The 26,721-nt window shown below is 36.0% G+C and overlaps 1 protein-coding gene across 5 annotated transcripts in view; it reads right to left on the reverse strand.

The window, feature by feature from the left end:
* Positions 1-26,721, reverse strand: part of LOC126852532 (SET and MYND domain-containing protein 4) — a 139,264-nt gene that overhangs the window by 6,607 nt on the left and 105,936 nt on the right. For 4 of the 5 annotated variants that reach the window (XM_050597426.1, XM_050597427.1, XM_050597425.1 and 1 more), the window contains 7 exons: positions 25,810-25,937; positions 8,732-8,942; positions 7,226-7,347; positions 5,780-6,250; positions 5,215-5,416; positions 2,066-2,281; positions 473-1,024 (listed from right to left, as the gene is read on the reverse strand). In XM_050597426.1, coding sequence (XP_050453383.1) covers positions 691-1,024; positions 2,066-2,281; positions 5,215-5,416; positions 5,780-6,250; positions 7,226-7,347; positions 8,732-8,942; positions 25,810-25,937 — 1,684 coding nt within the window. In that variant the 3' untranslated portion in view covers positions 473-690. Of the gene's footprint in view, positions 1-472; positions 1,025-2,065; positions 2,282-5,214; positions 5,417-5,779; positions 6,251-7,225; positions 7,348-8,731; positions 8,943-25,809; positions 25,938-26,721 lie in introns of those variants that run through there. The other variant, XR_007687838.1, reaches the window with a different exon arrangement.

Genomic DNA, 26,721 nt, shown 5'->3' on the forward strand with positions numbered 1-26,721 from the left:
TGTATAACTGTCCTTGAATAGTTAATTTGAAAAGAATAAAATATTGTTAAGTTTTATTAATGTTGATATTTTCAGTAAAGTATCATTATTTCAATTTTCAAGCTCCAATCAATAAAATTGAATTATTATATAAATTATTAAAGGATTAATTTTTAATTAATTATTATTTAATTAAAATAAAAGAATTAATATAAAATAAAATAATAGCATAATTAATTTTCAATTCATTATTAAAAGAAAAATTAATTTTATTCCTTATATTTTATAAATTTTCGTCTCAAAAATAATTTAGAATAAATATATAAATAATTATTATATAAATTGTTAAAAGAAAGATTATTTTTATTTTTTATTAATTATTTTCTATTTTTTATTAATTGATTAAAATTATAGAATTTGTATAAAATAATAAAATAAAATAATAGAATAATTAATTTTTAATTAATTATTAGAAGAAAAATTAATTTACTCCTTAAATTTTATAAATTTTTATCTTAAAAATAATTTAGAATATTGGCCGAGTCTTATAAAATATCACAATATATGCATCGAATAAATTGGCCGAGTCACAGGGTGTCTATATTAAAGAATCATAAACACCCTCGTCTTTTGTTCCAAGGACACTTCACTCGGCGTAGATTCGTCGAGATTCCTGTATCTACGATACAGCCAGCTTCCTTTTTCTCCCTTTCACGTGCGTTCACAAAGCACGGCCGGTCTCCAAGTGTTCCCGTAATCGATCAGACAGGAGCTTAAGGCAATTTCGGCCAGGTGGGTGTCCCGATGCGGTGGATAGGCGACTCGATGAAATCTCTTCAAGGCGTCGCACAGTATCCCGATTGCCTCGTCAACCCTCTCATCCTCCATGCTGGCCAATCCGCGGGCGTAGAGCGTCTCGCACTCTTGCAGACACGCGAGCCGATCCTCCAAGCAGATCTTCTTCCGACAATCCGGACATTTTATCGGCTTACCCGGCCGTTGCTGCGCCCGCGAATGCAATCCGCTGCATCCTTCCGTAGGACACCTGCAGGAGAAAAATGCTCGAAAGAATATTTTCTCACGTCTGAATATTTTTATTACTCTTGCGCAGGATGTTCCAAATGTTATAAAAAAATCCCTCTAATGTCAGATTCTTCGTTCTGATTTTTTTTCGAATGGAACATCCTCATCATCCTCTTCTAAAAAAAAAAAAAACCGCTGAAACATTAGAAGTGGAGACACGCAATTAAAAGAATTTTGCCTTAGCGTGATGGCGAAATAATTACTTATAATTGAACTTTTGTTTGCCGGGACGCACTTCCTCGCAAGGAAGGCTTCGTGGTTTATTTCTGCGAAGGAGAAAATGCCGCGCGTCGTCCAAGTAAAAGACATTAAACGTAGCGGGTAGTGCTACTATCAGAAAATTACCGCGAAACTGATAAAAGCACCTGGTCGTTGGTATAAGGATCTTACGACGAACGAACACAAAAGTACCTTTGACGACAGGAGCATTCTTATGACACCGACGTTTCGTCTCTTTGAGACACTCGCCTCGTCAAGACTTGCGGTTTTTAACGATCTCGATACAAACAAGCATCTGTTTACTCTCTCTCTCTCTCTCTCTCTCTCTCTCTCTCTCTCTCTTTCGCTTATTATTCTTGCTATACATTTCATGCTTTTATTTGTTATCATAATATTTTGACGTTTCTTTATTTTTGTTTTATTTATATTACATTATATGTATTTTATTTTATTTTATTCTTATTTTTATATATTATTTTTATTTATTTCTGTCTTGTTCTTACTTAGAAGATACTTAAGATGGAAAACTCTTGCATAGATAACGCGGAGGAATTAATGCTGTGTTAATTAAAATTGCAATACACGTTAAAGACGTCGCTAATAAATTATTCTGCTTTGTTGCGGATCGATATTATTTTACTAATCTGTCGTAAAGATACTCGTACAACTAACTAGGAACTTGGCATAGATGGAGAAGGAGCTACCGATAAGATCTTTCATTTAATTAATTCAAATTACTCCGTTAAGGTGCGAGCTTGATGTCGGAGAATTTAAACGGACTTACCTCAATCTGACGGCATCGTTCGTCAGGTTCTCAAAGTACGGCCAGTCCTCTTGGCAGGCCTGGCATGTGCATCGGAACCAGTATCTTCCCGTTAATGTCCTTTGACGCTCGGCGAGCGTTCTCTTCGTGAATATCGGTCCGTAGTTTTCGGCAATAACGTCGCCGGGTTGTAAACCGCGAACTGCCCTTATTACGATGTGCCGGCCGACGAAGTATCTGCGATCCCGGCAAAAACAAGATATTCTGATAATCCTCTCTCGTTAATTAATGCACGTTAAAATAAATTAACACTGCCGAGTCTTGTCTCAGTAATTATATATTATTAGCTAATTATAAATTAATTCGTTTTATGTAATTAATTTTTATGTACACTGAAAAAATATACTAAATCCAAAAAAATCTCTTTGATTTAAAAAAAAAATATTTATTTAAATACTTGCAAAGAGGAATTAGTCATTTCGATCAAACATCAAATATATTTGAATTAATGCACGTTAATATAAATTAACACTGCCGAGTCTTGTCTCAGTAATTATATATTAGCTAATTATAAATTAATTCATTTTATGTAATTAATTTTTATGTACACTGAAAAAATGTACTAAATCCAAAAAATCCCTTTGATTTAAAAAAAAAATTATTTATTTAAATACTTGCAAAGAGGAATTAGTCATTTCGATCAAACATCAAATATATTTGAATTAATGCACGTTAATATAAATTAACACTGCCGAGTCTTGTCTCAGTAATTATATATTAGCTAATTATAAATTAATTCGTTTTATGTAATTAATTTTTATGTACACTGAAAAAATGTACTAAATCCAAAAAAATTTTTGATTTAAAAAAAAAAAATTATTTAAATACTTGCATTATTTCGATCAAACATCAAATATATTTGAATTAATGAAATATAAAAGCAAAGTATACTTTTATTTGCAAATAAAAAAAAGAATTTGTTTTTTATTCTTTATATCTTTATTATACTAATTATATATTATACTAAATTACTTCCTTTAAAAAAACATTTTTTTAATTTTTGGTTTATTTATTATATTTTTTATAAAACACAAATTTTGTTTATTTTAATTAATAATTCTTTATCTTCGAAAATAAATAGTTTTCATATTAAAGTTTTTATATAATTTATTAAAAAAAATTGTATTTTTTATATTATATGTAAATAATACTTTATTTAATACAGCAAAACATTTTTGGAAACAAGGCATATATTTAAGTAAAAAAAAAATTTTTTTAAATATTTTTCGACTAAAAAAATTTTTATTTTTATTTTCAAATTTGTTAAAATTTTATTTAATTTTTCCATCACTTAGACACTTTCTTCAGTTAAATATTTGACACACGCGTGTTCAAATATCGTATTAAAAGTCATTACGCTCGTCCGTTATCCGAAAGAGGAAAGTTATCAACTATATGGACAACTTAATAAATCGAAAATGGACGGGAGGGACGCAATTACTTCGCCATGAAATAATAATCGTAATCATCACAATGGCACCGGCGACGTTAATAACGTGAACAATTCCGCCGAGTAACGCAGACGAGTTTGTGACATTACCGAATAATGAGCGAGCTGGTGTAATTTCGCGTATAATAGCCGCGAAGTCATCACGGACGTGCTTTAGCGCTTGCCGGAAATGCACGCGAATCCACCTACTTAATTAGCGTTAATAGATACGTCGGTAGAAATCTCGCGGTTATATCTGTAAATACACAAAACTCTGCGGAAGACGATATTAATACCTTAACTCCAATTACACGTTGTTTATATTGATTTAATCAAACACAAATTGAAGATTCTGTTACTCTAACGAATACATAATCATTTGTAATTGCGAAAGTTATTTAAGGCAAATTTTCAGCTGACACGCCGATTATTTTTACCTAAAATCTTGTCGATTTGCTTTAAGCGCTGACGGGAAGGGAGCAAACTCGGCGAGAGTTAAAAGATTTATTTAGACGAGGAATAAAGGTTTTCTCCTAACAAAGCTCGCCAAGTTGTTGAAGAACTCCGGAAGGAGCTCGTTTAACAGACTACGAGCGGTCGATTAATAATTCGCGCGATGACACAGGCGATTGTGTACCGTCTGGTTATACTAATTAGCTCCCATCTACCGTGGCGGTCTATTCTTTAACGCGACCACGTTATTAATATGCAAATGAAGACGAGTCACGCACGCTTGCCAGAGCGAAAAGTCCGGCGACACCGCGCGCATTTCGCGAACTTATGTGTGTGTGTGTGTGTGTATGAGAAAAGTTGTAATGAAATATTTTATGTACACACATAAAAAGAAATGTTTTCACAGAGATATCATCTCTTATTTCGTAAGAATAATGATAAATTAGTTATTCTTGTAAAAATTTTATGCATATTGAAATTTATTTTTATATTTAAAAATTAGAAAAATTATTATTTCCGTTTTAAAATTATATCCCTGAGAATTCATATAGCAAAAGTAAAATTCTTTTCGATCGTAAATACATTTTGTTAATTTTGACTTTTTTTTTTTTTTACTTAAATAAATATATACTTTGTTTCGAAAAATGTTTTCTTCTATTAAATAATCTATTATTTACATGTAATAAAAGTTCTAATTTTTAAAATAAATTATTAAAAATTTTAATATAAAAAATATTTATTTAAAAATACAAAATTATTTATTAAAATAAAAGAAAAATTTGTGTTTCTTAACCAAGCAATTAAAAATTAAAAAATGCGTTTTTAAAGGAAGTAATTCAATATAATAAAAATTTAAAAAAAATTCTTTTTTCTTTTTGCAAATAAAAATATATTTTGCTTCCTTTTATATTTTACTAATTTATACATTTGCTGCTTAGTTGAAAGAACTAATTCTTTTGCAAATATTTAAATAAATCATTTATTTACTTTCTATAAATAATTTAAATGAAAAAAAATCAAATCAAACATATTTGTTATGAAAAAAAAATCAAATTCAAATATATTTGCTGCTTGATAAAATAACTAACTTCCTTTGCATTAAATGAATTATTTGTTTACTTAAATACTTGCTATAAATAATTCAAATGAAAAGAAATAATTTAAATGAAAAGAAAAATCTATTTGGGTGTAGTTTTCTTCAACGTACATTTTTCTTCAACGTACTTACCTCGTCACCGCGGGGTAGCAGTCGTGATTGAAACGGGCGACCGTGGGATAAATCGCCACCCCGAGGTAGACCGGACGGCTGCAGCGGAATCGATGCCCCGCGCTCAACCGCGTCTCGAAGAACTCGTGGGCGTTGAATTGGAGCAGCTGCAGGTTCCTCAGCAGCAGGGCGGCCACGATGATCTCCTCGGCGCCCGGGACCTCTGCGAACTCGCCAAAGTTTCCGATATTAGTGCAGTTATCCCCATCCCTCCCCTCCCCGCGCATTCCTCCCGCTCTCATCCTCTCTCCTCTCCCCCTCCCCTCCCCCTACCGCTCTTTCCCGCCGTCCTCGGCAAAAAACTTTCCGCGACTCTTTTCGCTGAGCGCGTTGTTAAAATCACGGCTTCGTGGCTCGCGAGTGAGGAAGAATTTGCTGAATCGAAAGTTGATCCTTCGCGCGAGCGAGCACATTTCTCGCCCCCCCCGCCCCTCGCCACCCTATTATTACCAAGTTAAATACAGATCGAGAAGAGTGAGGGGAAGAGGAGGGGTCCTTTGTGAGGGTGAAAACCGATGATAAGTACCGTCGTCCGGCGTGGGATGCGCGAAGAAGCCGACTCTCTGCAGGCATCTGAGCAGGAAGGCCGCCATCAGCGATCTCTCCAGGAAGTCGCTCCCCGTACGCTTGTTCGCGTGCGTCACCAGATTGTACGCTGCCATGTCGACATTGTCGTCGTCGTCGTCGTCGTGGTCGTGGCCGCTCTCGCGGGACCCCTTTGTGTCCTGCCCCTCCCTCCCCCTCATCTCAATTCCGCCCTCGCGTCGTCTGCATTCCTTCAGCTTCCTCCGTCTGATTCTTCTCCTGGCCGACCGGCTATTTGCCGACGATTTCGCATCATGCGTATCCGGTATCGTCGTCGTCGTCGTCGTCAAAGACGTCGCGGCCTTCTCGTCGTCAGCCTTCTCCAGCTCTTCGTAGATCTTCAAACACTTCCGCAGACCCTCCTGCGTCACCATCCGAAAGGCGACCATGCTGAGTACGCTCATGCCGGAGCCTGAAGGAGGGAATTCAAGAGAGGCTCATAATTATCCTGTAAGAATCTCGGTTATGATGCTCAAGATATGCCAAGTTGCGTGTGTAAAATGGACCTTTTATTTGCCGAGATGAATGCCTCTCCCTCTTTCTCTCTCGAGGAATATAATAGAATATTCATTATTTCACATATAAATTATTATATCGCCGATTTTATTATTTATTAATTAATTGTATCGAACAAATTTGATACACATAATATTTTTTGTTTAATGGCTTGGTAAAAATTAGAAGATATTAATTGAGATATCAATGATTGTTTAACGTATTGTAATGTTAAAATTGAAGAAGAGTTTTAACGAATTTTTGATGGATTTTATTTTTGCAAAACTTTTTATTTAAAATATTAAAATAATGTTAATATTATTAATATTATTAATATTATTATTAATATTGTTATTATTATTAGTAATGTTATTATTATTAATATTGTTATTATTATTAGTAATGTTATTATTATTAATATTGTTATTAATATTATTATTATTATTATTATTATTATTATTAATATTATTAATAGTATTAATTAATAATATTATTAATATTAGTAATATTATTTTAATATTAAAATATTAAATATTAAAATATTAAAATATTAAATATTAAAATATTAAAATATTAAAATATTAAAATATTAAACATTAAAATATTAAAATATTAAAATATTAAAATATTAAACATTAAAATATTAAAATATTAAAATATTAAAATATTAAATATTAAAATATTAAATATTAAAATATTAAAATATTAAACGTTAAAATATTAAAATATTAAACATTAAAATAATTTAGAGATATAAAATATCGCTAGAAGTTATTGTTTCGAGTTTCAAGAAAAAACAATCGCAATGTTCATTAGAGAAAATGTTATCAATTATCTATAATACTTTATAACAATAACAATAAGAAAGAGAGCGTTTGTTTATTACCCTTACCAATCAACAATGCAAGTATTTTGCACTCGTACTTGTGATACGTCGCCATCGCGATGTCCCTGCATTTTCTCCCGCAGAAAGTGACGCAGCTGCAATTCGGGCATCCGATCGGCGCTTTCAGTCTAAAAATTTCCCGGATATTCGTAAATCGATCGAAAGGAAAATGGGGTTAGTCCGTTGGGAGTGACTTATGCAAATTAACGAATAAAAATCGAGGGCGAAAACTTTTTTCCGAGCATGCGAAAGCAACGAGATTCAATTCACAGATAAGTTTTAATCTACCGATTAAACAATTTTACGATAATATACGTGAACGCAGGTCTATAATAAATAAATCGCTCTGAGCAAAAAGAAGAGTTGCACGAGATTCAAGACAAGATACAATATTCGTAAAAATATTGTATTGAAAATTTTTAAAAATTTAAATTTTGTTTTGAGCGAATCTCGATAGCAAGGATCTCATCTTGTATTATCTTGCCTCGATTTTATTAACAATTTTTATCTAATATTGAACAATTGTTTCAAATATTACTTAACAATATTTAACAATATTATTTAATTATTATATTTATAATATAATACAATTATAATATATATTATATTAAATATAATATTATAAATATATAATATAATATTTATAATTATTATATATATATATATATATATATATATATATATACATATATATATATAATATTATGTACATAATATGTACATACTTTAAGTATATGTATGCAAAATTTTGTGTAGCTAAATAAATGTTGAAAATTTCATATTGTTTACTTTGTTTATTGTATTGATTGTTTCTAAGTTTATTAATATATATCATAATGTAAATATTTTTATAATATAATATAAATATTTTAATATAAATATTTTTACTTATTAAAAAATTTTTTTAGCCTATATAATATAATGATTTTTTTCTTATCTAATTTATACGCAAATAAATAGTTTATCTTTTTTTAAAAACCAATAATCTTGACAATTTTAGTTTTTTCTATTGTCTTGATATCTCTTGCAAACCCTAATAAAAAGCGAATCTAAAATGCATGTCCTAAAAAAAAAAAATATCAAGACATTTAAAAGAATATCTAAAATGACGTCTCTGAAAAATCAAGCGGCTTCTACTATATAATCTCTTATAATAATTTTTAAACATTCACGCTGAGATTTTTCGCAGCCCGATTAGCCATGCAAATTTACACGTTGCCGTAATAACGGGAGTTTCCGCCCGCACACGTCGTAGTTCGGGGCTAATGAAATCCATTTTCTCTTTCTCGCCGGCGAGGGAGAGAGTTTATCCGTAAAAAGCCGCGAATAACGCTGACGGCTGGGGAGGGGAGGAGGGGGAGGGTGAGGGAGGGAGGGCTTAACCACGGGGCCGGGTGCCGTAGACAAAAGCGGAAGCCAACGCACGGAGGATTACGGCGGACGCCAAGGATCATGCCCGTTAAATTGGGGAGAGAGAGCGGGAGGCGGCGGCGGCGGCAATTTTCTCCTCACCTCGCGTAACAATGCTGACAATGGGTGCCGTAGAACTCGGGTAGGAGGCAGCCCGCCAACGGTCCCTCAACTACCAGAGTATCGCCCGGATGTATCTCCGTGGCTGCGACGGCGTGTTTACCCGCTACCGAGGTCTCACGGATCTCCAGGGCGTCGGACGACCAGCGCGCCTCGGAATTAACGGCGCCGTTTAACGGCCTGCCAGCACCGTCTGCGAAGAGATGGCATACAGTACAGTGTGTGTTTTCTTAGGCGAAGTTTCCCACGCCTCAACGAGTTTAATAGAATGTCAGGTATCTCTTTCAGACGATCATACGGGGCGGAGATTCCTCGATAGTTGCACGCGCGCGCGCGTGTGTGTGTGTGTGTTGTGTGGTGTTCGAACTCTATTACAGCATACGGGCGTATGCTTTTAAAAATTATTATAAAAGATTATATAGTAGAAGCCGCTTGATTTTTCAGAGACGTCATTTTAGATATTCTTTTAAATGTCTTGATATTTTTTTTTTTTTAGGAATGCATGTTAGATTCGCTTTTTATCAGGGTTTGCACGAGATATCAAGACAATAGAAAAAACTAAAATTGTCAAGATTATTGGTTTTTAAAAAAAGATAAAGTATTTATTTGTGTATAAATTAGATAAAAAAAAATCATTATGTTATATAGGCTTAAAAAAAATTTTCTTAATAAATAAAAATATTTATATTAAAATATTTATATTTTAGAGGTAGAGTTTAATAGATATGAAACCGTTTGCGAAACGAGGCGACCGTCGAAAGGCGAGAATTTTTATAATAATAGGTATAAGCCGCGGGGAGTAAGTATTAATTAAAAGACGTGCAAATTAATGTGTGCGTTGCAAATGAAAGGATAGCTTCTTAAAAAGAGATTAAATACATCTCGGCTTAAACTTTGCATATTTGTCGCTTAGTCGTCAAAAATTGCAGTTAATACATTTTGATTTTCCTTTTTTTATCCGTTAATAAAACTGATGTAGCAAGTTGTTTATGCTGTAAGAACATTAATATGTGCACTTTTTCTATAAATATCATGATTTTAAACATTTCGTCCACGCATTGTTTTTTTATATTGTTTTGAATGTTGAATTTTTGAGAATTGTAAAAAGTAACACACACACACACACACACATACACATATATATGAATAACTATATTATATACTTAATAATTATATATGTCAAATTATCGAAATGTGATTATATTAGAGATAAAATAAGTGTTCTCTTAAATTTCAAAATTAAAAATAAAAATTTGTTGATTGATATTGATCTTAAATTGTTAAAAGGGGAATGTTTATTTTTGTTTTCTTATGAATTTTTGTTATTAATATTATGCTACCTTTCCTAAATTTGGGATCGATTAGTGACTCAGTTATCATATAATTGTAAAAGTTACTGAATATAAATAATAATGATAAACATTCTAAATAATTGAAACATGATTTCAACCATTTAAATTTTAATACACAAAATACGAGAAGTAATTCTCTTTAAAAAAATGTTACAATCAACCCCTATCATCAATCTCCCCTACATATGTGTATGTTAGTTTAAAATATTTCACAATATTTAATTTTGTCGAATATGCTGCTATATCCAGTGAATATTATTTGAAAATGTGCAAAAAGGAGGAAAAAGCTCGTTCTTTTCAATTTTTTTTGATACAGCTATTTTTTTGTCGAGAGGAGAAAAATAACTGTTCTCGAGTTTGCGCGCTGTCTCTCTCTCTCTCTCTCTCTCTGCGAAGAAACTTATCTAGCAATTCCGGCGCGTCTCGTACACGCTACATTGTTCCCTTTATACGCGACGCGCGTACGTAAACGCGTTCTTTTGAGGGCACACCAGAGATAGGCGCGAAAGCGCGAACGCCGCTCTTTGTCCGTCGATTTCCCGGCAGATTGTAGCGGCGCGAAAAGTTCCACCGCGCTTCATCATTCATGAATGAATGGCGGGGGAGAGGGGGAAGGTCGCGTACTACGGCCTACTACGCGACGTAGTACGATGCGCCGCTGCCTGACGCGGCAGTTTATCGCGGCGAGACACGTGTGCGATAAGGAAGAAGAATGACAAAGAGAGAGAGAGAAAGAAAGAGAGAGAGAGTGAAGGAAGGAGAATCGCGCGACTGCGCGGGCGCGCGGCCTTGCCACGGCCTTAGTCCCGATCGAAATCGCGACCGATATTTATTATCATTGATATCATTGCGGGGAAAAAATATAATAATATTTATGTGTTCGATGAGTGCGGAATCGTTTTGTGCTGAGAAACGTCACGTTGATTTGAGGAAAGTCAAATTGAAAAGACACTATATATAGTTGGAAACTTTTTGTTTTCCTGTTAAAAAAAATATCAGTTTAAATTTTTGTCGTAATTAGTTGTATTTAATTGAGCTCAATTACTGAATTATTATAAAACAATTGTAAAAATAAAACAGCGTAAAAATAACGCAATTTATATCTTTAATTAAATTTATATATGTATTTATATATTTATATATTTATATATTTATATATTTATATATTGTAAAATATAATTTTACACAATAAATATAAATTGTTAATAAATACTATTAATGACAGGATTTATCTGTTAAAACGTACAGAAAAAAATGTTGATTATTTTATCTCTATCGTAAAAAATAAGTTGATTTCACACGAAATTTATTTCGAATTTCTATAAAGTTTACTACATTTTTTTGTGTTGAAATATTAACATAGTATTAATGTCACCATTTAACACATCCATATTAAATTAATAAAAACTATGGACCGTCAGAGACACATGTAATATATGTTAAAAATTTAACAGAAATTTTTAAATTATGTATAAAATATTTCAAACTCTTTAAATATTTTTTATTACGACAAAATTATTGTATAATAGTTATAGTTTTCCTTTTTAATGTTTCTAATGAAACTTTAAATTTCGCTTTAATAAGAAAATTCTCAATATTATACATAGATAATATCTGATTCATATTAAATTGTTACAAAATATATTTTTTAATCATTAAAAATAATTGAAAAACGTTCCTCAAGATTACAAAACAAGGATCCTGCAAAGATCATGATACAGATTCAATCATGATAAATCGAAATTCCGTCTTTGCTCAACGTATCTTCGTATCTTAATGAAGGGACGGCGTCTTCGTCTTACGTAATCTGATTTTCTATACTTGTTTTCTTCTATTAATTCGATTTGATATACGCGGCGCAGAATTTTGCTGCAATTTAAGAGTTCCGCACGAGCTTCCGGGGTTAACGAGAATGTGTAAACAAGCCGCAATTCCACGCTATTTCCGGTTATCTCGGCCGCGTTGCTTGCTCGCATATGTGGCACGTTGCCCACTATGGGGTGGCTCTAATGAATGGAAGAAATCGCTGCGGTCCCCAAAGGGCATGTGTGCGCACACGGCGAAACGACTAATCACGGTCCATTTGGAGCGACGATGCCGTGCGAAGTTGCAGCTTCGCTCGCATTTTAATTTTCTATCACATCATCGAACAAAAATATAAATAAAATTGAAGAATAAATAAACCTTCTTTATAAAAGTATTCATAAAAGCGAATAAAAAGCAATTACTTTTAAATGTGTTAATGTGCAGTATTTTTATTTTACATTGATATAAATGAATAATTTGAGAATTAATAATTTAATAATTGAAGAATTAATAATTTGATGAATTAGTAATATTGATATAAACTAATAATTAATAATAGATCTGGACAATGTAATATTAATTATATGTAATTATCATTTATGTTCATCCGGCTTGAGATTAATTTTAAATATATATAAGCAATCTCTCTTACATCTTATTCGCCATAAAAATGACGTTTCTCACGAAAATATACCTAAAAATTATCCTTATTCCCTTTTTTGTTATCATTTGCCACGTTCGTGAATATTCCAGCTTGTCATTGTCGCGAAATAATCACCGGGCGAGTCGCTTTCGCACAAAATTTCGTCCTCGCGGCTTCGAATTCTCCACGTTTCTATTAGTTAACGAAACGTCGCGCCCGTCGTCGGTGGAAAAAAAAAAAAAAAAAAAAAAAAAAATGCGGAGGAAATAATGCTCGTGCGGAGAGTGTGCGTTAAAATTGCAGAATCCATTTCCTAATTTACGATCCGGCGAGCCGATTACTAGAAAGAACACACGGTGAGCGATGAATGATGAAAATATTCACGATTTAAACGCGATAACATGAATTTATATTGACTCGTATCTACACACATACACCTCTAATCAGTCTCCGACGTGAGACTTGAGATTTCAGAGAGCCTCGATAATCATTACTCTTTCATTATCTTCAAATTAATAGATTGTCTGACTAATCATTTTTAATTTATTCATCATTTCGTGGTGCTATTCAATTGATATCCTAAAATATGTCCTGTATTCAAAATAGATTATTAAATAATTCAATTTTTTTGTTCGATTTTACATTTTTATTTATTATATACATGCTTCCAGAAAAATTGCAGATTAAAAATCAGATTAAAAAAATAATTTTCAGGTGCTTTTTAGAAGGCAATTACTTGGAAAAATTAATGTTTATTATAGATCAAAGTTACCCCGAATGATGAAAATATCATGGACTGAGAATTAATTGGAAATAGCAGCGCTGTGATAAACTGCGGTGAGATTGAGTTATAAATAATGGATACTCATTTGTTTCATTAATATGACTGATGGTCATTTTCACGAGATGCTGATCTGAGAAAGAGGACCTAAAAAACTGAGATTTTTTTTTTAATTAACAATTTACCAAATAATTTTCAATTATGTTTATTTAAATCTAAATGAACATAATTGAAAATTATTTGGTAAATTGTTAATTGATCTAAGCCACTAATTATCTTCTGCTATACCCCATATTTAACCATGGATATCTTATTAACCATGACCGACATGAAAAATTCCTTTTGAGGCTTCAAAGTCCTAAGAACATACTTTATTTTGATTGTTATAAAACTTCTCCAACTCCTCACATATTGTACCTGTAATATGACAAATTTCGATAGCCCTTTCTTGCAAATCTCTCTAAATTCTGACATAATGAAGCAATTTCAAAACTTTTTTTTTTTTTTTCTAATTATGTTATTAACGTGACCGAGTCGTTTATTCACGTTCAGAAAAAAAGAAAGTTACCGCCGCGGAAAGTTATTTACGATTGAGTTCGATAATTATAAGCCACATTATGCTCGCAATCGCTCTTGGGAAATCGAATCTATTCCAAGAGAGAGAGAGAGAGAGAGAGCGGATGCCTGATACTTTGAACGTTCCTCTAATTTGATTGAGCCGTCTCGTGAGTGGTTGCAGACTGTGCGGGCGGGTGTTGAAGTAAATGAAGTTTAGCTTTACGAACGGCCGCACACCTGCAGCGGCAATCCTCGAATCGCGCGTTTTCCCGGCTTAAACCCGTGAAGCCCTCGAGGGGCGCTTTGCGGTGCTGGAATTCCACGTTCGAAAACAAAGAAGCGCTTGTCTCTCTATCCGAAACGGGGTTGCTTCCAGTTAGGGGATGCTCTTAACGATCAATTAGCCGAGGCTCGCATTCAGTCATTATACAAGCGCGAAATAATGCCCCGTGTTATCAGAAGGATTTATGCGCGTCTGGCGATATATAATTTATCATTTTTCATCAATTATTTTATATTTATTATATTTTTATATTTATTTTTATATTTTATATTTATTATATTTTTAGATTTATTTTTATATTTAATATTTATATTTAGCATTTTTTATTAATTGATTTATTATTAATCATTTTTTAATTATTTAAAGTACAAGTAATTGCGCTCTAAAATTTTAATCTAAATCAGTTTGAGAATCTTTACTCGCAAGATTTAATTAGAGATATTAAACTTTAAATGTCGAAAGATTTTTTTCTGATTGTAAGGCCGTTGAAATTCTCTCTCATCGAAAGAAAAATCGATGCCAATTTCATTAAGCAGTCCGCTATTAAAATTGATGCAAATGTATATACAGGCTGTTTCAGATCAATAAAACTTCAGCGTTTTATAGAGAATTGAATTTGGAAGGAAAAGTTCCTAAGTAAACATAGATTCGGAAAAAAATCCTTCGTTAAAAAGTTACAGCAAATAAACTTGAAAAAAATCACCATCATCATCAGTTTTTTTTTTTAATGACTTCTAAAAATAATTAATAATAAAACCAATTTCATTTATAATTCTGATAAGGCGTTAAAAAAAAAAAAAAAAAGTTCAAAACAACGAAAAAAGCAAAAACCCTCTTTCGACGTTTTTATATAAATATTACATTCGTAGGTGAAGCATAAAAATATTTTTGACGAAATTTTAATTATAATTAATTACTTGCAGAGAGTTTATTACTACAACTTTTTAATAAAGCATTTTCAAACTTATCTTTACAAGAACTATTTTCTTCAGAATTCAATTTCCTATAAGACCCTGAAGTCTCAATGACCTCATCTAGAACACCCTATATAATTGTATATGTATCTCGCACGCATGTAGTGAATAAAAAGCACGAGATGGGAATTTATTAAATTAATATAAAGCTAATTACCGAAGCTGATACGCGCGAAGTTACGCGCCGCCTTCCGGCAGAGGAAAGGAAACTTTCCTCCGTCCGAAAAGATTTTCAATTTATTCTCGCCGCTTAGGCGTTAAGCGGCACGGCGAATCGCGAAGAAGATTTTCTAAAAAGTTTAGAGGGAAAATAAATGAATTCAATCTCTGATGAGTATTAAAGGAACGGCATGGGAGTAACGTATCGCCGCGACGCGATCAGACGGCCGGAAGAGGCTGGCGATGCCGCAACGCGTCTTTTAATTTAATTCTTAGTTCACGGAGCAAACAAACTTTGCCGGAGAAATTCCAGGCATCTCATCTCCGCGAGTCAAGATGCTATTTATTCACCTTAGAAAGAGAGAGAAAGAGAGAGGGAGAGAGAGAGAGAGAGAGAGAGAGAGAGAGAGAGAGAGGATCGCGCTGAAAAGCGCGGCTGGCAGTTCCACCATCATTGCCGTAAAGTAAAGCTGAAAAAATAGTTGCATTTTTTCTTGCCTGTTAACTTGCTTTTAAAGTCCCTCGCGGTGATGCGTATAAACGGCATTTATACGAATAAAATATGCAATGGCAAGCGCGTGCGATCAATCCTGCTAGCACAAGCCCATTCGCATTCCTCTCTCTCTCTCTCTCTCTTTTTATACGGCCGATGATCGGCGTTACTCGCCATTAATCACAGTTATCAGCCGGAGATCAAAATTTCATATTTTTTTTTTTTTTAATTCCGATCGATCGCTAATTGCTAGCCCCGCGATACGGTAAATAAATCCGGCCGGGCTTTCCGCGATGCTAAATATTACGTAGTACCATCGCTAAATATTCGCGCGCAGTTATTTTATTACCCTGCGATAAAGCGGCCGAATAAAAATCTAATTAAACTCGCTGTGCAACCCCGGAGTGCTTTTATTATCCGGAGTACGATAATCGTATCTCCCGCATCATGAACCGTTCGTGAAATAACAGCGAACATGTTTCGCGATGCCTTCGGATATACGTCATGCGGTGAAAAATCGTAAATCTAGCGATTCGACTGCAAATCTAGATCAGAGTTACTTGATGTACCCCCCACCTTCCCCCTCCACCCCCACTTATACACAATGCGTTTAAAATTAGTTGCATGGGTAAGGATCTTCAATAATGTTATCATTGAAAAGCACGATGAAATATATTATATAATGTTTTTCCATTATATGTTTATACAGGGTGTTTCTAAATAAATGCGAAAAATTTTAGGGGATGATTCTTTGTCGAAAATTAAAGGGGATTTTTCATATATATATTCTTTCTGAGGAGTTATACTCCTCTAAAGGGGAAGGTGAAAATTAAATTTTTATTTATTTATTTATTTTTTTTTTTCAAATTTTGGACAAGTTAGAAAAATGAAATTTAGTGGATATTTTCTACTGGTAAAAAGGATATTTATTAATATTTTTTTTAATCTTTCCATATCGTTATAAGGGGATGGAACTAATAACCTTTATTCAATTTTTATTAGAACTTTTTAATGGACCGGAATGTGAGCATCTAAAAATATGCTAGAAAGCTTGATCCTTTTAGAAACTTTTTTATTTATTTTATTTTTTTCATAAAATCAATAGTTAAAAAAAAAATTAAATTAAATACATTATTATGCACAGCATGGTGCAATAATAAATAGCATAAGTTTCGGGTTATGAGAAGTTGAATTTTAAAATAAAAAAAGCAAGCAAAACAAAATTATAATAAATATTGGAAAAAAATGGAACAAAAACCACCAAATTTCAATTAAAAAAAAAAAAAACTTAATTTTTACCTCCTTCTTTGAAGGAACGTAACTCCTCGGTGAGGGATATAGGAGTGTATGTCTATATGAAAAACCGCCCTTAATTTTCGACAAAAAAGCATCTCCTAAGATTTTTTGTAACTTATTTAGAAGCACCCTGTACATTATTCTATTAGATATATTTTTTTTTTTATTATACGTTACATAATATTTTTCTTCTTTTATAAAATAAAAGAAAAGAAAATTTTATCAAGTTTAAAAAATTAAAAAAACCTTTCAAGCGCATAAATTTTGGAGAGCAATACATTTATTGTTAGAAAATATACTTTAGAAAAACAAATTCCTTTTTTCCTCAATTTATTTCAGATAAAAAAGAAAAAGAAAGTCTGATTTTGTACGATTCTCGTGCGAATCTGGCAGCGATATATCACATCATTTCTCTCGACGACGAGATTCCCTAATGACGGTGATCTGGAGCATTTCTCGGATGGAGCAAAGGAGGAAAACAGATTGTGAGACGTCATCCCTCGATCTGAAATGATGCGATTTCGCGTGCGCGAAGTAATATCATTTTCTTCGTATATATCCGTCGGCGGGAGGAGCGGGGGTGGGAGGAGGGAGGCCGCGCACACTCACGAGAGTGCACGGGACTTGTTCGACGGCCTGTTCGTCGTCCTCCCCCCCCCGCTCTCCCTCCCCCCTCTCTCTCTCTCTCTCATCCCCCTTTTCACTCTCGGATGGCACGCCTCGTTTACGCGGGAAATTCGATATTTTCCGACATGGTATTTGGCGCTCAAATGATGCGCGTGCCAAGTTATCGACGTCGATTTGTCTCTTTGTACCTAACTGGCCGTCAGCTACACCGGGATCGGGTGTGGAGGGGGGAAGGGGTCGAAAGGGGGGAGAGGGCTTCGACGTAATTGGAAAGTGTCTTTTTGTTCTTCTGCTCGATTTATTCCTCCCTCCATGGCCTCGCAAAGTTCGTAACCCATCTACCTATCCTCCGTCTCTCGCTCTCTCTCTCTCTCTCTCTCTCTCTCTCTCTCTGTCTCTCTCTTTTCCCTCTCTCGTTACGCCGATGCTGCACCTGATTTAAACACTATCGACGCATTCCTACGTAGAACGAATCCGGGGAAAACCGAAAAGAGTTCCGTTGCGATTTATCGTTGCCCCTCCCCCTCCCCGTTCGTGATTGCATTCGCGTTAAAAGCGCCGTTCAAACGAATCAGAGTCGAGAAGAGGAACTATTTCCATCGATATAAAATTCGATGCGCTAACGCGAGATAAATCCTTCCCGCGCCGGAAAGCGCGTCGGAGAAGCGCCGAAAAATTTCATCCAAATCGTTATACGATCGCTCTCGACAAGCTCACACAATGATCATGATTCCACATCCCGTCGATAATAATCGAACTTCGCGGAGATGAATAAAATTTACCAAAGAGACACGGTCGAAGATTTTTCGCTCTCGCAGAAATTATTTTTATTAAAAATAATGTGCTCGCCCCTCGTGTTGACGACCTCTGCCCCCTCCCCCCCTCCCCCCCTCCCTCATAAACAAGGCAAAATCGCGCGACGATCAAGTTCGGGACGTGGAAAGGCGGTGAGGAGGGGGGGCCCAATAGAATTATCCGCGTCTAGACGAATCTCGTTACGAGGAAGACGAACGAAGAGCGTCGGAAAGCGGCAGCTGGCGATCTTCGATAACGCGTGTTAAAAGTCTATTGTGCGCGATCCACGTGCTCCCGCCAAAGTGACATTACAACAGCCGAGATCCGTCTTCTTTTGTCAAGTTCGAGATGTCAAGCTCGCGGTGCGAGAAAGAGAAGGCGCGATCCGTCCGTTCGTCATCGGCGTCGTTTCAACGACACACATTATATGTTTGCATATATATATATATATATATATAATATATATATATATATATATATATATATATATATATATATATGTATATATATAATTTATATATATATATGCGACGGCCCGTCTTTCAAAGGAATATTGAATTAAGCGTTTCCCGGGAAAATCGACTGTATGGGTTACCATGGAAACCATAGCCGGCCCCGCGTGTTTCGCCTCTCAACCCGGCGCGCGCGGACCGCATTCTCGTGTGCGGATTCGACATCGCTCGAAATCGGAACCGGATCGCCGGACCGGCCGGTCGACGTCCCGTCAAACATTCCGATATATAGGTTCGCGGATATTTTTTTTTCTTTTTTTTTTCGACCGACGAGACGATCGCGGATGAGCCCGCGCATCTTTTTCTCTCGCGATATTTAGTCCAGATCGAATCCAATCTAGACATCTTCAGCCTGGATTTAGTTCGGAATCAATCTTGAGGGGGGGGGAGAGGAGGGGGTGTATATATATATATATATTGTAATTTATTCTAATTACTTTTTGTTTTTATGAAAACAACGCGATGTGGGAAACGAGATCTCCCATATCTTTCTGATCGTATTTGCAAATTCTGTTACGTTGTTGCATATTTTTTTCGGCCCGTCTAATGCACGCCGGACGCTAATACCGCGCAGCAAAACAACAAGGGTGACGCGGCGGGGGCGAGATCGATAGCCGCCGGTGTGACTTGCCAGATTAAGCTCGTTACTCGGTATCGCGAATTATTCTTGCCGGGCGTTTGCAAACTATCAAGGATCAATACTGCTCGCGCGCATAGTTTAGTCCTAATGCAACTTGCTAGAAGTTTCCGGTGGGTGGGGGGAGGGGGGCGGGGGCGGGAGAGAGAGGAATCAAACCCGTAAAGCCCGTACACCGATACCGCGGGGAGCGAGATGGAGAAAGAGCGAGAGAGAGAGAGAGAGAGAGAGAGAGAGAGAGGAAAGGGGCGAGGGGGAGGGAGGGAGAGGGCGCACAGCGTTAATCCGACCATAGAAACTCGAATCCGCCACTCGATATGGAATAAAGCGCGAGCTTTTGTCTCCCGATTCTCTCGGCACCGCTCGTATAAACGTCGCACCGTTTTGAGACTCGACGTCAACAATCGGTTCCACCGTACGTCATCTGGATGAATGGGCCGGGGAGAAGGAGGAGGAGGAGAGGGTGGGGGGAGGGAAGGAGGGGGAGAGGATATTCGGACTGTCAAACTGAGTTATCCGGTCGACGATTTTTAATTCGAGGATACAGGCACGGGGATGAAAAGAAAATCCGCGGAGAATTGCAATTTTTTTCGAATCTACCTTTTACATGCCCACCCGATCCGCGGTATCGGAGTTTTCACATTGTTTAATCACCGTTATCTACCCCGTCAAATCTCCGGCAAATAGAGCTTAGAGGTATATCCGATATCTTTGGAAAATATTCAGGATGTAAAATCGACGATGATAAGTAAAAGAAAATTACGAGACTGCATTTTTTATGTATCTTTCTAAATATTCTTCAACGCATTATGATTTCGATCTCTAAATTATTTTATGTGCATTTTAAAATATATAGATAATTTATATATATATATATATATATATATATATATATATAAATTATCTATATATTTATATATATTAATTTTAAATATAATTATATATATATATAATTATATTAATATTAATATTAATATTAATAATGATATCTTTATATTATTATTAATATTACATTAATATTAATATTAATTTTAAATATATATTTAGAATTATGTATAATACTAATTAATTATATAAATTTATATATAATAATATAATATAAATATATTTAATATTAATATTAAATACATATATTAATTATAAATTATAAATACATATATGTAAATTTATATATATATATATATATATATATATATATATATATATTTAATATTAATATTAAATATGTATAAATAATCTATACAATATAATTCTCTTATGAAAAGCAGCTACAATAATGATACTTTTCGCCGATATTTTCGAAATATCTCATTCGAGATGTGCTTCATTTTTCGCGCTTATGATATCGAGTTTTATCACAAGATACCCTCAAATGAATCAAGCGATCGTCGTGACCTGTGGAAAAGGCTGAATCACTTCCGCCGATCGTCTCTTGCTTACCGGAAATCGGAAAGCCGCCGAGAAAGCAAGAAGAATTTCTCATTCCTAAGGGATGGAAGAGGGAGGGGTGGGCGGGGCGGAGGGGGGCTGAGAGGGAGGGAGGTTTACCGGTATCGCAGGGGAACCTGTGCCCGAAAGACGGGCAAGAATAGAGGGCAACGCGCGATTGAGGTAGTCGATTTTCCGGAATTCGCGGCGATCGCGAGTCCGGGCACGCGCGTGGGCTCGCGCGACGCGTTGCATCGCCAATAAAGTGGTTCCGTGGCGCTAACGCGGCGCAGGTACGCTCGATCTACTGAGGCCGATAACTCGATTCCCCGATCGATCTCGGAAGAGGGGAGAAAGAGAGATGGAGAGAAAGAGCGGGGAGACACGGTGTCGTTTTCCGCAGAGGGAGCCCGGAGCTTCGCCCGGACACGCTTCCGCGGTATTCAATTTGCTATTCTCCCCCTCTCCCCTCCCCTCGCCCCCGGCCCACCGTTCCCCATGATGTCGTTTCCTCTAGCTCCCATCGACGACCACGACGACGAGGCAGCTTCTTCGGGAACAAATGAAACGAACGCGAACGCGGTTAGACGCATCATTCGCGGTAAGAGCGGCGAGCGTGAGTCGATAAGATATCGAGGAGTAATTGTGAAACGGACTCCTGTAACAGAGTTTTGCTCTGCCTCCCCTCGGAGGCTTCCGCGACTGGAATTATGAACTGTGCGATCCGCGCCGCAAGAAGACGAACGCGGTTCTCGTGCTTGAGCATGCGAGAGCAACGTGAAAACATCGAAAGAGCTATGACTTGGAAAATTAAAAAGAAAAATAAATGAAGACACACATACACCAAGTGTCTGCTGCTTTTTCTCAAACACTGTGTGAATTTTCAGACACACTCTGAACTTTCGGAAAAACTGACTCCGATGATCAAGATAGATTGTCTGAAGTTTCTCTCGGACACGCAGATTTAAAAAAAAATCAGATCAAAATGTGTTTTTTTTGGGAATTTTGCGAACACAATGTCTGAATTTTCAGACACCCTTCAATTTTCGGACATATTTTAATTTTGAAACACATTATTCTGAACTTTCAGGAAAATGATTCTGATGATTAAGACAGATTGTCTGAAATTTCTGTCCGATACCCAAAAATTCAGACAAAAATGTGTTTGAATCTTTAGAAAATTCTTGAACGAGCTTGAGTTGGAACATTGTACCAAAGACTGACTGAAACTTTAAATAAAGTCTCTGCAGTTTCTTTTTCAGACGCACTGTCTGAATTTTCAGACACGCTTCAATTTTCAGAAACACTCTTCTGGGTTTTTAAAAAACGACTCTCGATTAGACAGATTGTCTGAAATTTTTCTCGGGCATTCAGATCTGAAAATTCAGACCAAAATATGTCTGAATTTTAGAGAATTTTACAAACACAATGTCTAAATTTTCAGAAACCTTCAATTTTCAGACTCTCCTGAACTTTCAGAAACACGACACTGATGATTAAAATAGATTGTTGGAAATTTGTCTCGGACATTCGGAAAATTCAGACAAAAAAAATGTGCCTGAAATTTTAGAGAATTTTCAAACGAATTGAAACACTGGAAAAAAACTGACAAACTACTAGACAAAACAATTTGCAGATACGCTGCCTGAATTTTCAGACATCCTTCAATTTTCGGACAGCTTCTTCTGAACCTTCAGAGAAACAACTGATGGACAAGACAGATTGTCTGAAATTTCTCTCAGACATTCGTCTCTGAAAATTCAGATAAAAACGTATCTAAATGTTTGAAAAATTTTTTACAATGTATATAAGCGCGTTCTAAATGAAGATGAGTCACTCAAATCCACATTTCCAGATCTTGGGATAAAGCGTTATCAAATCTTTATCAAGCACGCGAGACAAGTAGACTGTTCGGCGCCACCTGATTCGAGCTGGATATACCGCGGACGTACATAATCATTTTTCAAACTACTCTTCTCCCCCTTTTGCGCGCCCCTATTATTGTACAGTATAAATACCATTTTTATCAAGACCGCGCAACAATCGTTCGCGATAAATCATCGCAATTTTCGCAATCGACATATCTTCAGAGCCGCAATGAATACTCCTCCACTCTGATCGCGGTTAAATCGCGCGAGAAGACCAGCGGGAGTTGGGGGTGGATGGGCGGGTGGGGAGGCGGGGGAGAGAAGAGAGATTGTTGCGGCGAAAAATGGTGGGAGAAGAGAGACGCGGTTTGATGCGGAGGAATAAAGTTAAATCTATCCGGAGAGTGGCTGGCGGAGAAATGCGAATTGAAGACGGTGAGAATGCAAGTTTACGCGACGTCACGGCGCGGGTCTTAAGCCGGGCTTCGCGAATCACATATTTTGCGGGCGAGGGGGCGAGGGGAGGGCGAGGGGAGGGAGGGAGGAGGACGTGGCTTTTGTGCGACGCGGGAATCGCGCTTGCCGCCACGCCGGCTTCTGAATAGGATTTTCGCCGACAATGCCACGACGACTTCTACGACGACGAAAACGGAGGGGGGCGGGGGCGAAAACTCGATATCGTTCGCAAAGTCACCCCGCGCGCGCCAGGCAGAATTTCCGCGAAGAATACGTGCCTGATTCATCGCACTGCCCCCTCACTCTCTCTCTCTATCTTTCTTCCGTCGCGTGTGTTTATGACACACGGCGGATTGAACGCGACGTAAAGGACGCGCGGGGTCCACATCGGCAGGTGTATTCGGCGAGTGCGTGTGTGTAATTAACTCAAGGAGAGACGCGGTTCCCGCGTATAATCGAGCATTCGCGACTCGAATTATCGAGTATGTACCAGCTGATGTCGCGATTGTGTGTCCTCGTCGCGCGCGCGCGCTTCCCTCTTTCCGTATACGCGTATATAGACGTGCGTGTGTAATAATCTCCGCCGCATCCGTAAACGCACATCCGTCCTCGCAGTCCCCTTCCGAACGATCTTGATTCGCGTTCGTCATCCGATATCATCCGCTTTCGCTTGCCGATAATATCGTCGTCGCTTCGCGACACACGACAGCGTAAGTTGCGAGGAGAAAAGAAACTTCAGACAGAGTCTCTGAAATTGATGATAATCTGAATTTTCGGACACGCTCTCCGGAATTTTTAGGAGAACGACTCTGATGATTGAGAACAGATTGCCTGAAATTTCTCTCAAGATCTAAAAATTCAGACAATAATGTGTCGGAATTTTTATGCAACTTCTTGATAATGTATATCGAACGACTATAAGATAATAATTGTTTATTATAATAAATAATAATTAAAATATATAATTCTTATTATATGTATATATAGAAATCTTGCCGTTCTCTCTCTCTCTCTCTCTCTCTCTCTCTCTCCAGCGGCGGGATACTCCTTATTCCACTCGGCGTGTTCGAAAATGACATATCCCGAGGAGATGACCCCGTCTCTAGCACAGCTCTAAGAGGCAGTCAATAGACACAAGACAATACCGAGAAGCGCATAATCTGAGAATGGTTCCTGCATTTTCAAGTCGGATACAGTCGGAGACAGAGAAGGGATAGGGTAGGTATTGCGAGAGTAGGTATTGCGCACGCGACATTATTACTCCTTTATTGCAGATCTCTCGACCTCTTCATATCTCTCTCTATCTTTATTTATCCCTCTCTCTCTCTCTCTCTCTCTCTCTCTCTCTCTTATATGTGATCGCGCCGGTAACGATATTGACGCCAATCTTGCTAATCTCTTGTTATCCCTTCTGATTACACTCACAACCGCATTCATGATAACATAACATGTCTTACGTAACAGTATCATGGCCGATTACGATTCTCAATAATATGTCAGAAGATGATTTTAAAGGAAAATCAATAACTTAAATATCAAACTAGACTCGTATGATTTGGCTGATTTTTTTCAAAAATTCTAACGTCATTTTGAACTAAGACGTAACGCATGCGTTACACGATCTTATTTTTTTTTTAATATAAAAGAAAAATATTTGTAACAAATTTCTATTATAATATAAATATATACAGGACGTTTCTAAAATGCGAAAAAGTTTTAAGAGGTGATTTTTTTTGGCAAAAATTAAGGAAGGTTTTTCGTATAAACATATATTCCTAAATATTGTTCCCTGAGGAGTTACACTCCTCCAAAAGGGAAGGGTGAAAATTAAATTTAAAAAATTTCCTTTTTCAAATTTTGGACAAAGTTAGAAAAATGAAATTTGATATTTTCCATTAGTGGAAAGGTAGAAATACTTATTAATATTTTTTTAATCTTCCGTATCATTATAAGGGGATGAAACTAATAATCCCTATTCAATTTTTTAGTAAGCTTGATTCCTTTAGAAGCTTTTTTACTTCTTTTATTTTTTTCATAAAATCAAGTTTAAAAAAAAAAACTGCTCAGCATCAGTGCTAAATGGCATAAGTTTCGAGCTTTTGAACGAGAAGTTGAGATATATTTAGAATAAAAAAAGCAAGTAAAATAAAATTATAGTAAATGGAAACAAATGGAACAAAAATAACACAAACTTATAATTTAAAAAAAAAAAGAAACAACAACTAATTTTTACCTTCTCGTTTGAAGGAACTCCTCAGGGAGGAGGGATGTAGAAATATATTTTATATGAGACGCCTTAATTTTCGACAAAGAATCATCTGAATTCTCCCAAAATTTCCCGCACTTATTTAGAAACACCCTAATATATGCACGCCATAAGAATGCAACATACCTTTTTCTTCATTCAAGATTAATCGAGTCACCTTGTCAACGTTATTGGCGAGATCGACCGGCGTCAGAGATTTCTCGTTGACTCTCAAGAAACATTCGCACTCCTCCCTCCTTCGCCGAAGCTCCTGCCTGTAATGACAACAAAGAACATAAATAATAAATAAATACAGAGATCTCCAATAGTTCTCCGGCCGTTCGCTCTATGTATGTATCTGTCGTTGCTCCGTCTCTTATCACTCATTAGCCGAGTTTAAAGCGAGCTTCGCACGAGGCTCGCTATTGTGATAGCGAAACATTTGCAAGTCATTTGCAACGAATGGTGAGAAGGCGCAAGTACGTTATGAATATTCCGCGTACGTGTCCCGACGCGGCGCGGATACGCACTTCCGGAATAAACACTCGCTCGCCAAACCCCCTCGACGATAGCTTCAAATTACTATCTTCTCGAGTTTCACGAAGTAGACGCAAATACTACAGTTTCGCCACTATCATAGAGAGATATCCTCCTTCCGTGTACACGAAATACATATTCGGTCTACACGATACAACGTTTCATGTGACGTAAGCACCATACAAAGATCATCGTATATATACGTGCATATTCAGAGATCGATGGAGAGAGAAATATGTACGTAGTAGATATTCATAATTGAAAAGCTCCATGGAAGTATTGCAAGTTCATCGATAATGCTTTATCAAAAAAAAAAATGTCAGTGAAAAAAATATTGCATAAATACTTTTTAAATACGCTTGAATAACGAGGAAAAATCTGAATAAAATATAAGACTAAAAATATTTATTATATGCGAAAAAAAAAAATGACAAACGAGCGATTTTTATTGGTTTGTATTAAATCTGAAGGGCGCGAGAATTATTGTTGAAGAAAACGCGACTGCGAAACTGCAACTTGCCG

This window comes from Cataglyphis hispanica, chromosome 10 (genome assembly GCF_021464435.1).
Source record: "Cataglyphis hispanica isolate Lineage 1 chromosome 10, ULB_Chis1_1.0, whole genome shotgun sequence".
In the NCBI taxonomy this organism is placed as follows: Eukaryota; Metazoa; Arthropoda; class Insecta; order Hymenoptera; family Formicidae; genus Cataglyphis; species Cataglyphis hispanica.